Here is a 13,460-nt window from a genome sequence, read left to right as displayed (position 1 = left end):
ACGTTGGCACTAGTAGCCCAAAAATATTGGCATAAAATAGCCAAATCCTAAAAGACACGATTATACAACCCCTCAAAACTAGGGGGGTTTTAAGATTTTGTCCTCCAAACACGCTTGCATGATGTATCCCATCAGAAGGGTAACTACCCAGTCGACCAAAATAAACCCAAATGCAGAAAATATATTTCCTTTAAAAATCAACAAGGGTGCGAAGATTTTTCAGCCATCACGGAAATTGAATATCAAATTTCTGTATTCTGATGCAATAATTAGTTCTTTCTTTGGAAACAATTTTATTTTTTATTTTTGAAGTTCTAAGATACCGAAGAAGAAGGGTTTTAATCTCTGTATATAGAATACAGATTCAATGGCTACTTTGCCGATTTTGATACAGCACGGGGGACGCTGGGATATCAACAATCGATTTGTGGATTACTCAGTTGAAGGAATGGTGATTAGTACTGAAACTAAATTTATTGATTTTGTTTCTACAATTTCAAAACAATTGATGATTGACACCACAATTAATCTGCTTGAAATCCAGTATAAATGCGATGAAGATTCACCACCAATGATGATACACAATGATATGAGATTGCGTGTATATATCGAGTTGAAGAAGAAAAATTATGCGTTTAATGAGTATCCGCTGTGTTTAACAGTGAAAGAGAAAGATATGCACGCGTTTAATCGAAACGAGGAAAATTCATCTGTATGCCTACAAATTGCTAATACATATGATATACATAACGGGGATACACTACAGTTGATTGCGTTTGATAACGTAGATGATGCCGAAGTTGTAGATTTTGATGAAACTCCAATAATAGATGATCCTCTAAATAATACTGTTTCGGAAGGCCAACTTTACAAGGACAAGGAGACACTGATGATGGCGTTAAAAAACTATGCTATTCAGAAAAAATTTCAGTTTAAGGTTGATCGATCAAGTCCATCAAGGTATGAATGTATATCTAACTTTAATAATTGTATACAATCAACAGTTTTTTTATTTTCACAACACACAATAGTTTATCTTAATTTATTTATTATCGTGTAAATTTGGATGTTATTAGATACTGTCTGGTATGTGTCAATGACCGTTGCACGTGGTTTTTCAAGTCTTCATCGCTAAACAAGTCAAAAATCTTTAGGGTTAGAAAATTCAGTAAGGATCACACATGTTCGGCGAGGGATAGGTTGTTTACACAACGTGTAGCTACTGCTCCTGTTATTGGAAGAATTATTTGTGATAAATATGTTGATCCAAAAATAATATACACTGCAAAGGACATAATTAAAGACATGAAAAAACATTACGGTATTGACTTAAGCTACTGGAAGGCAAATAGATCAAAGCAAAAGGCCCTTCAGTTTTTAAGAGGAGACCCAAGTGAGTCGTATGCAAAGCTGCCAAGTTACTTATATATGTTGATGCATTCCAACCCCGGGTCAGTTGTGTGTTTGAGAAAATCAGATGAAGAACACTTCATGTATGCCTTTGTCGCCTTATATGCATCAATAAAGGGATGGGAATTTTGCAAACCTATTGTTGTGGTTGATGGAAGCTTCCTTAAAGCAACGTACAGAGGAATGTTACTCACAGCTTGCTCGCAAGATGCTGGAGGTTTGTTCTAGAAATACTCTACTATATTTCATTTATTCTAAATATTAGTAACATATTCATGTATATCCAAAGAACTAATTGTATATCAGAGTATACATATATGTATAAAAGTTCTGTGTATAGCCATTTACACTTATATAGTTATTTTAAATCCGTGCATATCAACTAATCATCCATAGGTATTTATTAAATAGAATATATTTATAATAAATACTTTGTTGAAGGAATATAATTAATATATTGTAAACAGGCAAGATTTTTCCACTTGCATATGCAATTGTTGATAAGGAGAATGATGCCTCATGGGGGTGGTTCTTTGAAAGGTTCAAAGAAGCGTTTGGTGATAGAGATGACATGTGCATTGTATCGGACAGAAATGAGAGCATAGCTAAGGCAGCTTCAATAGTATATCCTCAAGTTTCTCATTGTGTTTGTATATGACATCTATGGAATAACATAAAAGACAGATATAAGAGGAGCCAAGAAGAGCTAAGAGAGATATTTTTTGCTACTGCAAGAGCATATACTATTCAAGAGTTTAATCACCATATGACATAGATGGAACAAATAGATGGAAGAGTGAAGGATTACTTATTTGATATTGGGTATCACAGGTGTAGTAGAGCGCATGCAAAAGTCAACAGAACAATGACAATGACTTCTAACATTGCAGAATCATTAAATTCAGCAACTAAGGAAGCGAGGGAACTTCCGATACAGCAGTTACTGGAAGAAATTCGAATGTTGATCAACAGGTGGAACTACACAAATCGAAACACTGCACAAGCAACATTTACAAAGTTTACCTTTAAATACAATGCTATACTGGATGAAAATCTTGATGCATCACAGCATATGATGGTAAGTTTATATTATATAACATATTCCTTATTTTCAAACTTCATGTTTTTCTACAGAATAACTCAATAAAGTTACTCTTTTGGATTTTATACATAAAGTGTAGACTAATCTTGCTTTTCTACCAAATATAGGTAAGACCATCGACTGAAAACTTACATTCAGTTATTGATAATGGGAGGTTGTTCATCGTTTGCCTTAGGGAAAGGACATGTAGTTGTAGAAGGTTCCAGCTTGATCAAATCCCTTGTCCGCATGCGTGGGCGGTTTTGAGGTCAAAAAACTTAGAGGGTGAAGATTACTTCTCTATGTACTACATCAATGAATACATGTTGAAAGCATACGACATTCCAATTTATCCTCATCTAGATGAAAGCACATGGACAATTCCAGTAGAGGTATTAGAACAAGTTGTGTTGCCACCAGTTTGGAATAAGATGCCTGGAAGACCGAAGAAGGTGAGATACAAGAAGGTTTCAGAATCACAAGCTAAGAGGCCAAAGAGTTCATGCGGACAATGTGGACGTGAGGGCCACAATAGGAGAACATGTAGAAATATACCTTATAACCACTAAATGACCTTAAAGATAAATTGTTTGTATATATATATCAAGTTTATTAAATGATTGAAGTATTATTCATGTTCGGAAGTTATTTAAGTTTTGCACTTGTGTATGCAAGTTTTAATTTAGCATTTTCGTATGTATATCAAAATGTATCATATAAATTACTTGGACAAGGTCAATACATTAAGTTGTGTAGGACATGTATATCATCATGTATATTATTGCATTGACATGTAAATAATATTTTGGCACATGATCTTTACAATTTAATCAATTTATATGAAGTTGAATTAATATGTCGTCATACTGAACACTGAATCAAGTTTGGATATATATCTCTGTGCTTGTTACACATACAAATATAAAATAAAATGTATACATGTTTTTGAACAATTAAGTATTGATAGACATGGGGATAGAGTTGTACAAAAAACTGGTGTAGTTAGTTCAAGGATATACACATCAGGATATACATGTTAGCTCAAAATAAATGTAAACATGTAATTGTACAACTAGGTATTGATATACATGGGAACGGAGATATACTCAAAAATAGAGTAGTAGGTTCACGGATATACATAGTAGGATATACATGTTATCTCTGTTAAATGTATACTATATTTATAAACTACACTGGTGTAGTTAGTTCACGGATATAAATATCAGTATATACAAGTTAGCACACTTAAATATTTACCTGTAGTTGTACAATTAAGTACTGATATACATGTGGATAGCGATATAGGTGAGATACAAGAAGGTTTCAGAATCACAAGCTAAGAGGCCAAAGAGTTCATGCGGACAATGTGGACGTGAGGGCCACAATAGGAGAACATGTAGAAATATACCTTATAACCACTGAATGACCTTAAAGATAAATTGTTTGTATATATATCAAGTTTATTAAATGATTGAAGTATTATTCATGTTCAGAAGTTATTTAAGTTTTGCACTTGTGTATGCAAGTTTTAATTTAGCATTTTCGTATGTATATCAAAATGTATCATATAAATTAGTTGGACAAGGTCAATACATTAAGTTGTGTAGGACATGTATATCATCATGTATATTATTGCATTGACATGTAAATAATATTTTGGCACATGATCTTTACAATTTAATCATTTTATATGAAGTTGAATTAATATGTCGTCATACTGAACACTGAATCAAGTTTGGATATATATCTCTGTGCTTGTTACACATACAAATATAAAATAAAATGTATACATGTTTTTTAACAATTAAGTATTGATATACATGGGGATAGAGTTATACAAAAAACTGGTGTTGTGAGTTCAAGGATATACACATCAGGATATACATGTTAGCTCAAATAAATGTAAACATGTAATTGTACAACTAGGTATTGATATACATGGGAACGGAGATATACTCAAAAATAGAGTAGTAGGTTCACGGATATACATAGTTGGATATACATGTTATCTCTCTTAAATGTATACTATATTTATAAACTACACTGGTGTAGTTAGTTCACTTAAATATTTACCTGTAGTTGTACAATTAAGTACTGATATACATGTGGATAGCGATATACACAATGCTATTGTGTTAGTGTATTTTATCACAGAACAATATATATATATATATATATATATATATATATATATATATATATATATAAATGTATGTAGTAAAATTATGTATTGATATACATGTGGGTAGAGATACACAATAATGGTGGGGTTTGTTTATGGAACTACCATATTCATTTATGTTAGACATGAGCATGCTAAAGAAAATTTAGACATACACATGTTAAATTTTAAAAAAAATAATAAACAGTAAACAAAGTAAAAAAAAAATTCCATAAATATACCCATGCTACATACTAGTAATTTCTTAATTTGACAAAAAAAGAAAAAAGATACGTTAAACCTGCAAAATATAAATAATATATTACAAATATTGTGCCATAATGAGCCATTAATAAAACACAAATGTATTTACATATCCCAAAATAATAGATAACTAAACTAAAGAGTAAGACTAATTGTTCTTCAATGTTGCAGGAGCATTTATTCTGAAACTTCTTTTAGAAAACTCTAGCTCACTTTCATTTTCATTCTCTTGTTTAGATCTACCATAATCCCACAATAATGTACCAGGTCGTTTGCGATGTTGATCTGCATCGAAGACAGCTGGAATTGATCTTTGATGGATAAAATACTCCGCAAAAGATGCCACATATACACCACAATCACTAAAACAAAGTGAAGATAAATTAGAAGGAATCAACGCCCTTTAATAAAATATAATTATTTAAAGAAATGAAATATCGAAAACTTAACATACGCGTTTTCTTGTTGTGGCAGATCATCAACCAAGTGAATAGCTAATGGATCAGCAAGTGATCTGTCACTGTATGGTACATTGGTCAAATCAATATCATGTCTCTTCCTATAAAAACCTGTACTAGCCAAGAAACGAGCAATCAACACTGCATATGGTTGAACGGCCTCACGAATTTTAGCATCATGTTGCTCTCCTCTGATGGAATCATACACATGTATGCACCTGTCCTTAAAAGTCAACACACCTAAAATCCAATGTCATTCGTCTTTTAAGCCTATAGGAATTAGTACATGATCGACAGTTTGCCACGGAACATTACACGGCATGCGAGAGCCTCGCATATAATCAGCTATTTCATGATCCTTAGGGATGACACCATAGTCCCTATTGCTCGACAGAAACTGATCATACAATGATTTTACCTTAACACAAAATGGAAAGTTTGTCGTGGCGAAGGACTTTGGAACGTTAACATCATACTTTATTTTTTTCCTTAGATAGTAGAAGATGACATCAATATGCTGCCAAAATAAAAACAGATTTAAGTCAATAAATATAACACTTAAAGATTTAATAAAATAAAACTAAGCATTTAAGTAAAAACTGATATGTTTCAAGTTAAGCATTATATGATATACAATTACTGTCTTGATATCCATGAAATAATATTATAAAAATATAGTTATATTTTTTAGTCTTAGATATACATATCAGGATATACTTTTAAAAAAGAATGGTTGTAAGAAGATAAAGTTAATAATTTTTGGGTCTGATATACATGTAGATATACAGCATATCCATATAGTTGAAGGTTTTAATATACAATTACGCTAATCAGTTATACAGTTACTTCCATTGTTTATAAATGGTTATAAATGACAGTACGACAATTAATTACTCTCACTAGACAAAGCACATACAACTGCACGAAAGAATGACGTTGCAGCGATTACTTTGGCATTAGAAGGCACCAAACAATCTTCATTTACACATAAATTTAGACTATCATAATGTGCAAAACCTATTTTAAGGAGATATGTTATCAATTTAGTTCATGTGAGCTCTCAATTCCTTCAAAGCAATAATAAAAAAAATGAACTTGGTAAGCTTGATATTGACCTGAAGCATTAACCTTATATTATTAATCCAAAGTGTATGCATTCAAATAATCCACAGTACTGAGGCTGTTAAGTGAGGGATCACTAGAACATACTGATATACATGCGAGTTTATGCTATACATGGCGTTATACATATTGGATTAAAATGAACATGGATACAAAACATATATTAGTATTTAAATTCATATATATATATATATATATATATATATATATATATATATATATATATATATACTCACAAACACACACACACTCACATATATACAATGATATAATCTAATGTAAAAGGAGTACAAAAAACATACCGTGTCGTCCAAAGGTTGACCACTGTAATTCAAAGTGTGAAACCATTCTTTCTTGACAATATGATGATCTCTAAAGACATAAGGCTCAATCAAATCCTTTCCCTTTTTGTAGATCGCACCCACACTTAAAAAATAAAATATAAAACTTAAATATCAAAGAAAAATTAAATTAAAAAATAATATAATTTATGCTAGATATTAAAAATTAGCTTGCTTGGGTTTTTTATACGTCCCCGTATCAACAAATTGCTCAAAAGCCCAACGCAAAGCAATATCAGGTTCAACCCCGATGTCAATAGTAAAAGGATGCTTAAGGTTAAAATATTGCTTAGGCACTAGTGTCGCAGAACTGCAATCTCCTGAATCAAGTGGCATATATGGAGACTTCTCATATTTTCCAATACGTCTTACTCTTGTGGATTGTTTTGGCATTGGTTTCATTTACCACCTCAACAGCTTTTTGAACAGCAGTTTGTTCAAGTATAGCAATCTGAGACTCGCTTGGAATCGGATAATCACCACCATCAAACGTAGGCAAATTTTTCCGATATTCAGCCACACTTTCCAACCGGTCTAGTTAAAAAAATCATAAAAGATATTAAAATAAGTTTACTTGTTGATTGTATAAACATGTATAATTATTAATAAAATAAAACATGACTCCAAATATACCATGAAGAACATTGGTATCTCCCTGGTTGACTTGGCTTATTATATTCATTTGGGTAGTTTCATGCACATGAATAACTTCATCAGTAACGTGGTCATGATTGTTATTAGGAGAATCGATGTCTACATTACCTTGCTTGTCAGCCATTCCATCACTCTGTTACACATTTAGTGAATATAATGATTTCATAAATTATATACATAACAATATGAATGGTTGAAATTTTAAGTTTTGAAATAAAATTGTTCTTTTTTAGATTAGAATACCTTTGCATCACTCTTCTCAGTGAATCTGTTATGAAGATTTTTGTTTTCATCAAATAATTTAGCAAAAGAATCCATCACATACTCCTTGAATAAACAAAAATCCTTGTTAAGCTGAACACAATTAGCACAAATTAGTAAAAAATGTCTTTTTATAAGAAAAGAGAATGAAGGTTCACAAAATAATTAATATAAAGAACTCTTACCTTTTCAAAATCATTCTCAACATTCTCATCGGGCCTTTGATCGTAATTATGTGCGGGTATATTACCATTAAATACTTTCTCGAATGACTCTATCACAAACTTTTTGAAAGACTCATATTCCCTTCTTAGCTTAACAGAGTTTAAAAGTAAAAAATTTTATTACTAAAATATTCACTGTATTTCAACAAATGTAATTTGAAAACAAACATACCTTTTCAAAATCACTTATACTATATTTTCCCTCCAAAAAGCTTTCATCATTTGAGGCATTGCTATTTATATTTCGTAGCTGCTGCTTGTTGCTCCTTTTGAAAGGCGGCGTTATGTAACCAGATTCATTGACACTAAGTTGACAAACATCCTCAGAAACAACACCTTTTTGTGCAGCAAATTCAACATTTATGGGCAAATATAATGCCCCTAACTCATCCACGGTTGCAGAAATATTTGTAAATACCAACTACAATAAACAAAAAGATAACAATTTATGATGCTAATTACATGTATATCAAGCATCATAAGTTGAATAGTATTATGCATAGAACTATGAATCGTTCTATTTTAGTGGAACTATAAAAATATAACAATTACTTTACCATAACAGAATACTTTAAAATACTTAAGAATTTAACAATGTTACCTTGTTCCTTGATTCTCCCAACATGCCGTTGCATAATTTCTCAAAGCTAGGCCTTTTTGTAACATTCCAATTTAGTATCCGTGGCACTCGGCTTGCAACACGGGTGGCAATATTAGGGTCTACTTCAGAACAACACTCATAAATCCAAATATGCAATGCAAGTGGTAAACCCCCAGACCTATGAAACTTCTTTACAAATCTGAACTTATTTCTCACAGAACCAATCAAAGCTTTAAATACAATTTTTCCCCATGGAAACTGCTCGTATTCCCCACTCTCTATCAAAAAAAAATCTCGATTACTTTCAAAGGATCTTTTACTAATTGTGGAAAATAAGAAGGTGTATATGAAGTACAATAACGAAATCTTTAGAGCATCATTATCTGACTGCCATCTTTTTTCCATAAAACAATCAATAAGATCATCCTTTGATACTCTATCACGATCGGGAAAGTAGGCTTCCTTGAGCCTATTTGATCCACTATAAGTTCCCTCATCATTGACTTCACCAACACACCTTAAACCAGATATAATTGCAAATTCTCTAATCCCAAAACACAGGGTACTATGATTGATCTTGACGTAAAACTCATCCTCACTATCTTGAACCAACTCCCTAGACATTAAGAACCGTATAACTTGATTCTGTACAACAACAGGAGGCAAATCGAGGAAATAGCCAAAACAAGTTTTCCTAAACATTTGAATCTGCTCATCCGTCAATTTCAACTTTAACTCATCAACAACCCCAATATTGGTATGTGAGCTCCAATGAGAACAAGATAATTTTGCATCCAATGCGACATAGTAATCCCATTTCTACATTAAAAAAAATATTAATTATACTAAGCCATATATGAACAATGAATATCATTAAATTTTCCTAAACTATACATCTTCAGAAGAATAGTTCTATACATTTTCATCAATCTCACAGCTGATGCATGTTAAAAGAATTAATATAAAAGAAAATATACTAATACTAAATAAAAAAGGTTCAAGTGAGATAAAATACGAGATCCTAAAGATTGGAAATCATCAGATCTGTGTCTGCACTGAGTTACAATTTATTTGTTACTAATCAGACTACTTTTTTTTTGACAAATAATTATTTATTTACTTTTTATTTCTTGTTACCACAACAATCTATTGTCTCGGTTCCCAAATAGAAGCTACTTTTTTTTAACAACGCTCTATAACTACTATGTTACAACACTAGATCCTCCCAGATTTCTCCATGTGAAGCTGACATAACAGCATAGTCGAAGAATAAGTAGTATTCTTTTACCACATATATTTAGCATAGAAGCAGTGAGTTGGAGACGACAAATATTTAGTTCAAAGCCATTACCACTTTTCCATTGCATCAAATACAAAAAATGAATGCTTATAGCTAATGTAAACTATAAATCGGATAAAATACATTAAATAAATTGAGATTAAAAATACCTTCACAGGAAGTTTATCAAATTGAACTTCCTCCGTGCTAGCACGCTTTCTCTTTTTGGGTTTAATAGCAATATTTTGTTGCATAGCAGATGCATTTTCGATTTTTTTTCCTTTGTCTTTTGTATGCAATGCTTCAACCCGTTTTTCCCTTCGATTGTCCTTTCGAACGACTATTGCATGTGAGGATTTGCACCTCTTCAACACCGTTTCTTCAAAGTCAGAGTCATAATCAACATGAAGAGATGAAAATTTGACCACATTTGATTTAGATTTTGATTTCTTACCATATGAATTTTTACCCATTTGTCAACTTGGCAAGAATGAGAATATCTTCAAATTTCTACAATGGGACTTGATTTAAAAAAAGAGTTAAGAAAATTTTTAAGTAGACATAGTACAGAGTACTAATCGGATAAAAATGGAGAGAATTGGGGTATTTGAAAATTTTGAAATTTGGGGAAGATAGAGAAGAAAAGCGTAAAAGAAGGAGAAAGGGGAGGAGTGAGGGGAAAATGCTGAAGCACGATAAGTTGGCTATGCTATGCTAATTAAAACAAATAAAAATTTAAACTAGGGCTATAGGGTGCCAATATCTAAAACTAAGGCTTTTTAATGCTAATTTTCTTAATAGGTTGTTATACCATGCCATTTTGACTTTATAATATTAATGTAAAAGAACAGTTACCCAACAGAAGAGCCCAATAAGAAGCCTCTATGAAGCCCAAAGGCCAAGGTGGAAGAGCCTGCTTGGCGTTTGTTATCAAAAAGTGTTACAAGTAGAATATTTTTGATTATTTTTCAACCAAACATTATTTAGTGACCCTATAAGTAAGAAAAAACTACTCCGATATAAAATTATGCAAAATTAATAATTCCTGATAGACTTAAAACTCTTTAAACTCTGTGCAAAACGTTTTAATTTTTCAATTCGACATAAGTCTGCCACAACTTTTTAAACTCGAACGTGTGGCAAATGTAAAATAATATTTTGACCTTATTTGAAATGAAGAGGAAAATGGGGGGAAAGTGGGGTAATTCGTGGGCAGATAGTGGCCATAACCGCCTTTAACCGTCACTATCTCAAGGAAAGATAAAATCAGCATAGAATTTGCAGACATAAAACATCAAACAGTTAAGGATTCTTGTGGAGTTAAATATGGAAGGAAGAAGATCATCAACTTCGTCTTCGTATAATCGTAGTCGTTATCAGTTTGAACATAATGAGGATGAAATAAAGAAAGGACCATGGAAAGCAGAAGAAGATCAAGTGTTGTTAAATCATGTGAAGAAATATGGTCCAAGAGATTGGAGCTCCATTCGATCCAAAGGTCTTTTGCAACGTACTGGAAAATCTTGTCGTCTTCGTTGGGTCAATAAACTTCGACCCAACTTAAAGAAGTAATATCTTATAATTACTCAGCCTTTGGTTTTTTCTTTGTCAAGTTTTTTTAAGGTGGTAGTAGGCAGTGACGGGTCTAAAATGTTATATGAAATGTTAAATATATATTTCAGAACCGACATTAATTTTAATCTATAAATCCGTCACGCTCCAATTCTGAATCCGCTACTGGGAACATAGGGTTTGTTACTTTATTACATTGCATTTAATGCAGTTTAAGAGAGGTTTTTGGTTTTGTTTCTTCTTCTCTTTTTTTTTCTACTAAGATTTGCAAAATCTGAGAATTTTTTATGGAATTTTGTAATATGTTGAAGACTGTTGTTGGTTGTTTTAATCAATTCTCTTAAACATTTGATAGTTCTGATGATTCTGCTTGCATGCGCTATGTTGGCTTCTTATACCTATTAAATATATATATATATATATATATAAACGATTTCTGCCAAGTGGAATTGTAGTTGATCAGGTGTCGTCGGATTTAGAAATTTAAATGCGAACACATTGCACTTTGAAAATTATGACTTCAGTTTCTAATATTTGTTGAAATTATTCATTGAATTCTTTGTCTTTTTCTTTTCTTTCACTTTTTGGTGAAAAGTGGAGTGAAGTTTTCAGCGGAGGAGGAGAGGACAGTGATTGAACTTCAGGCACAATTTGGGAACAAATGGGCAAGAATTGCAACATATTTGCCGGGGAGAACTGACAATGATGTTAAGAATTTTTGGAGTAGTCGCCAAAAGAGATTGGCTAGGATTTTACGAACATCAGCACCACAACCTGCAAAGCCACAGAACAACGACAACAACAAAAACAACGATAGCCAAAATGATGTTTTTCAAGATTCTCCTCCAATAGAGGTAACTGCAAATAAATTTTATTCCATGTAACTTTGACCATTTTCCGATTTGTGCATGTCATCCTTGTGAAAGGGCATGCTACACGTATTTTTAATGTAGACATCGTATAACCCCTATATATAGACATCGTATTATATTTTTAATGTATTTTACTAACATGTTACTTGACTTGTTTTTCTAACGAATCTCACTTTTTATAAACAGTTACTTGCAATTGTCTTTTAAGTGACTTGATAATGAATTTCTTTTTAGAAGCTGAACTCTATTATAAAGACTTCTTCTACCAAGAATAATTGCTTAATGCCCTTTAATTGTAATCTCTCTTCTTCTCTCAGCTTGAGTATACATGACTTCTTTTTTGGAATTTTCAGGCACCAAAATTCAGCTCATCAACAGATCAAGAAGAATCTTTATCCAAGTCACAATCATGCTCATCTTCCTATTTTGATAACTCTCATAACATGGTCCCATTCCCAGAGCTAGTGAATCCAAATTCCATTGCTTTTGAATCAAACCTGCTTCAACTTGATTTCACTCCAAATGACTATAAACTTGGAATAGAATCATCACATATTCAAACTGACTTTGGTGTGCCTTTGGAAAATCAAGAATTCAACATGCCTAACTTCATTGATGTGTTTGGACAGTTCAATGGCTCTGAATTAGATAATGTGCAAGTCCCATTTGTAGAAAGATCATGTTGTGACAATATTGTGAAGAGAGAGATTGACAAGCCACTTACTCCGGATAGCTTCATTGATGACTTTCCTTTGGATATGTTTGATCATATTGAACCTCTGCCTAGCCCATCTGAATGGTGATTTAGTCAGAATTTGTTGCTAACTGTAGCTGCTGATTACTATTTAGTTTTCTTTAATTTGTGGAACGACTGCCATGGCAAACCCCATTATTTGTAAAAGAATATTTAATTTAGGATTGAAATGTTTCATTAAAATGTTCATTTGGTGCTTTATCCACTTTCTTATGATGGCCTGATGCAAGATATTGCTTTCGGTTGAAGGGTTTCATTTCATGGAAAATTATTAAAACAAGAGTTAATACCCTAAAATTCCTATAAACTATCACATCTTTGTAAGTTTTCTGCTTAAACTATCTGGTGTCTTCAAGACCCCATAAACTATATTTTCCTTCATAGTGACGTTGTATTTCTGATAACG

The 13,460-nt window shown here is 32.2% G+C and overlaps 3 protein-coding genes across 3 annotated transcripts; 2 read left to right on the top strand and 1 right to left on the bottom strand.

Moving 5' to 3' along the window:
* Window positions 1-367: 367 nt before the first annotated feature.
* Window positions 368-3,060, top strand: LOC142164271 (uncharacterized). Its single transcript, XM_075221949.1, has 5 exons — window positions 368-960; window positions 1,077-1,627; window positions 1,878-2,056; window positions 2,186-2,488; window positions 2,620-3,060. The coding sequence occupies exons 1-5, from the start codon at window positions 368-370 to the stop codon at window positions 3,058-3,060; spliced, it is 2,067 nt and encodes a 688-aa protein (XP_075078050.1).
* Window positions 3,061-5,064: 2,004 nt separating this feature from the next.
* Window positions 5,065-10,329, bottom strand: LOC107820256 (uncharacterized). The gene is made up of 12 exons (XM_075221943.1): window positions 10,027-10,329; window positions 8,578-9,396; window positions 8,149-8,397; window positions 7,938-8,066; window positions 7,735-7,845; window positions 7,471-7,624; window positions 7,210-7,371; window positions 7,028-7,157; window positions 6,799-6,922; window positions 5,677-5,891; window positions 5,371-5,592; window positions 5,065-5,278 (listed from the first exon to the last, which is right to left on the bottom strand). The coding sequence occupies exons 1-12, from the start codon at window positions 10,327-10,329 to the stop codon at window positions 5,065-5,067; spliced, it is 2,832 nt and encodes a 943-aa protein (XP_075078044.1).
* Window positions 10,330-11,168: 839 nt separating this feature from the next.
* LOC107820264 (transcription factor DUO1) lies at window positions 11,169-13,243 on the top strand. Its single transcript, XM_016646528.2, has 3 exons — window positions 11,169-11,424; window positions 12,024-12,282; window positions 12,654-13,243. The coding sequence occupies exons 1-3, from the start codon at window positions 11,183-11,185 to the stop codon at window positions 13,101-13,103; spliced, it is 951 nt and encodes a 316-aa protein (XP_016502014.1). The 5' UTR covers window positions 11,169-11,182; the 3' UTR covers window positions 13,104-13,243.
* Window positions 13,244-13,460: the final 217 nt, after the last annotated feature.

This window comes from Nicotiana tabacum, chromosome 1 (genome assembly GCF_000715075.1).
Source record: "Nicotiana tabacum cultivar K326 chromosome 1, ASM71507v2, whole genome shotgun sequence".
NCBI lineage: Eukaryota > Viridiplantae > Streptophyta > Magnoliopsida > Solanales > Solanaceae > Nicotiana > Nicotiana tabacum.
This window is presented reverse-complemented; position numbering and strand designations above follow the sequence as displayed.

Coding starts and splice junctions, on each gene's coding strand:
- LOC107820264 (XM_016646528.2), top strand. CDS start 11,183: ATGGAAGGAAGAAGATCATCAACTTCGTCTTCGTATAATCGTAGTCGT. Junction 11,425..12,023: donor CTTCGACCCAACTTAAAGAA/GTAATATCTTAT, acceptor TTTGGTGAAAAG/TGGAGTGAAGTTTTCAGCGG. Junction 12,283..12,653: donor AAGATTCTCCTCCAATAGAG/GTAACTGCAAAT, acceptor TGGAATTTTCAG/GCACCAAAATTCAGCTCATC.
- LOC107820256 (XM_075221943.1), bottom strand. CDS start 10,329: ATGGGTAAAAATTCATATGGTAAGAAATCAAAATCTAAATCAAATGTG. Junction 7,625..7,734: donor CTGAGAAGAGTGATGCAAAG/GTATTCTAATCT, acceptor AATGTGTAACAG/AGTGATGGAATGGCTGACAA. Junction 7,372..7,470: donor AGATACCAATGTTCTTCATG/GTATATTTGGAG, acceptor TTTTTTAACTAG/ACCGGTTGGAAAGTGTGGCT.
- LOC142164271 (XM_075221949.1), top strand. CDS start 368: ATGGCTACTTTGCCGATTTTGATACAGCACGGGGGACGCTGGGATATC. Junction 1,628..1,877: donor TTGCTCGCAAGATGCTGGAG/GTTTGTTCTAGA, acceptor TATTGTAAACAG/GCAAGATTTTTCCACTTGCA. Junction 2,489..2,619: donor ATGCATCACAGCATATGATG/GTAAGTTTATAT, acceptor TACCAAATATAG/GTAAGACCATCGACTGAAAA.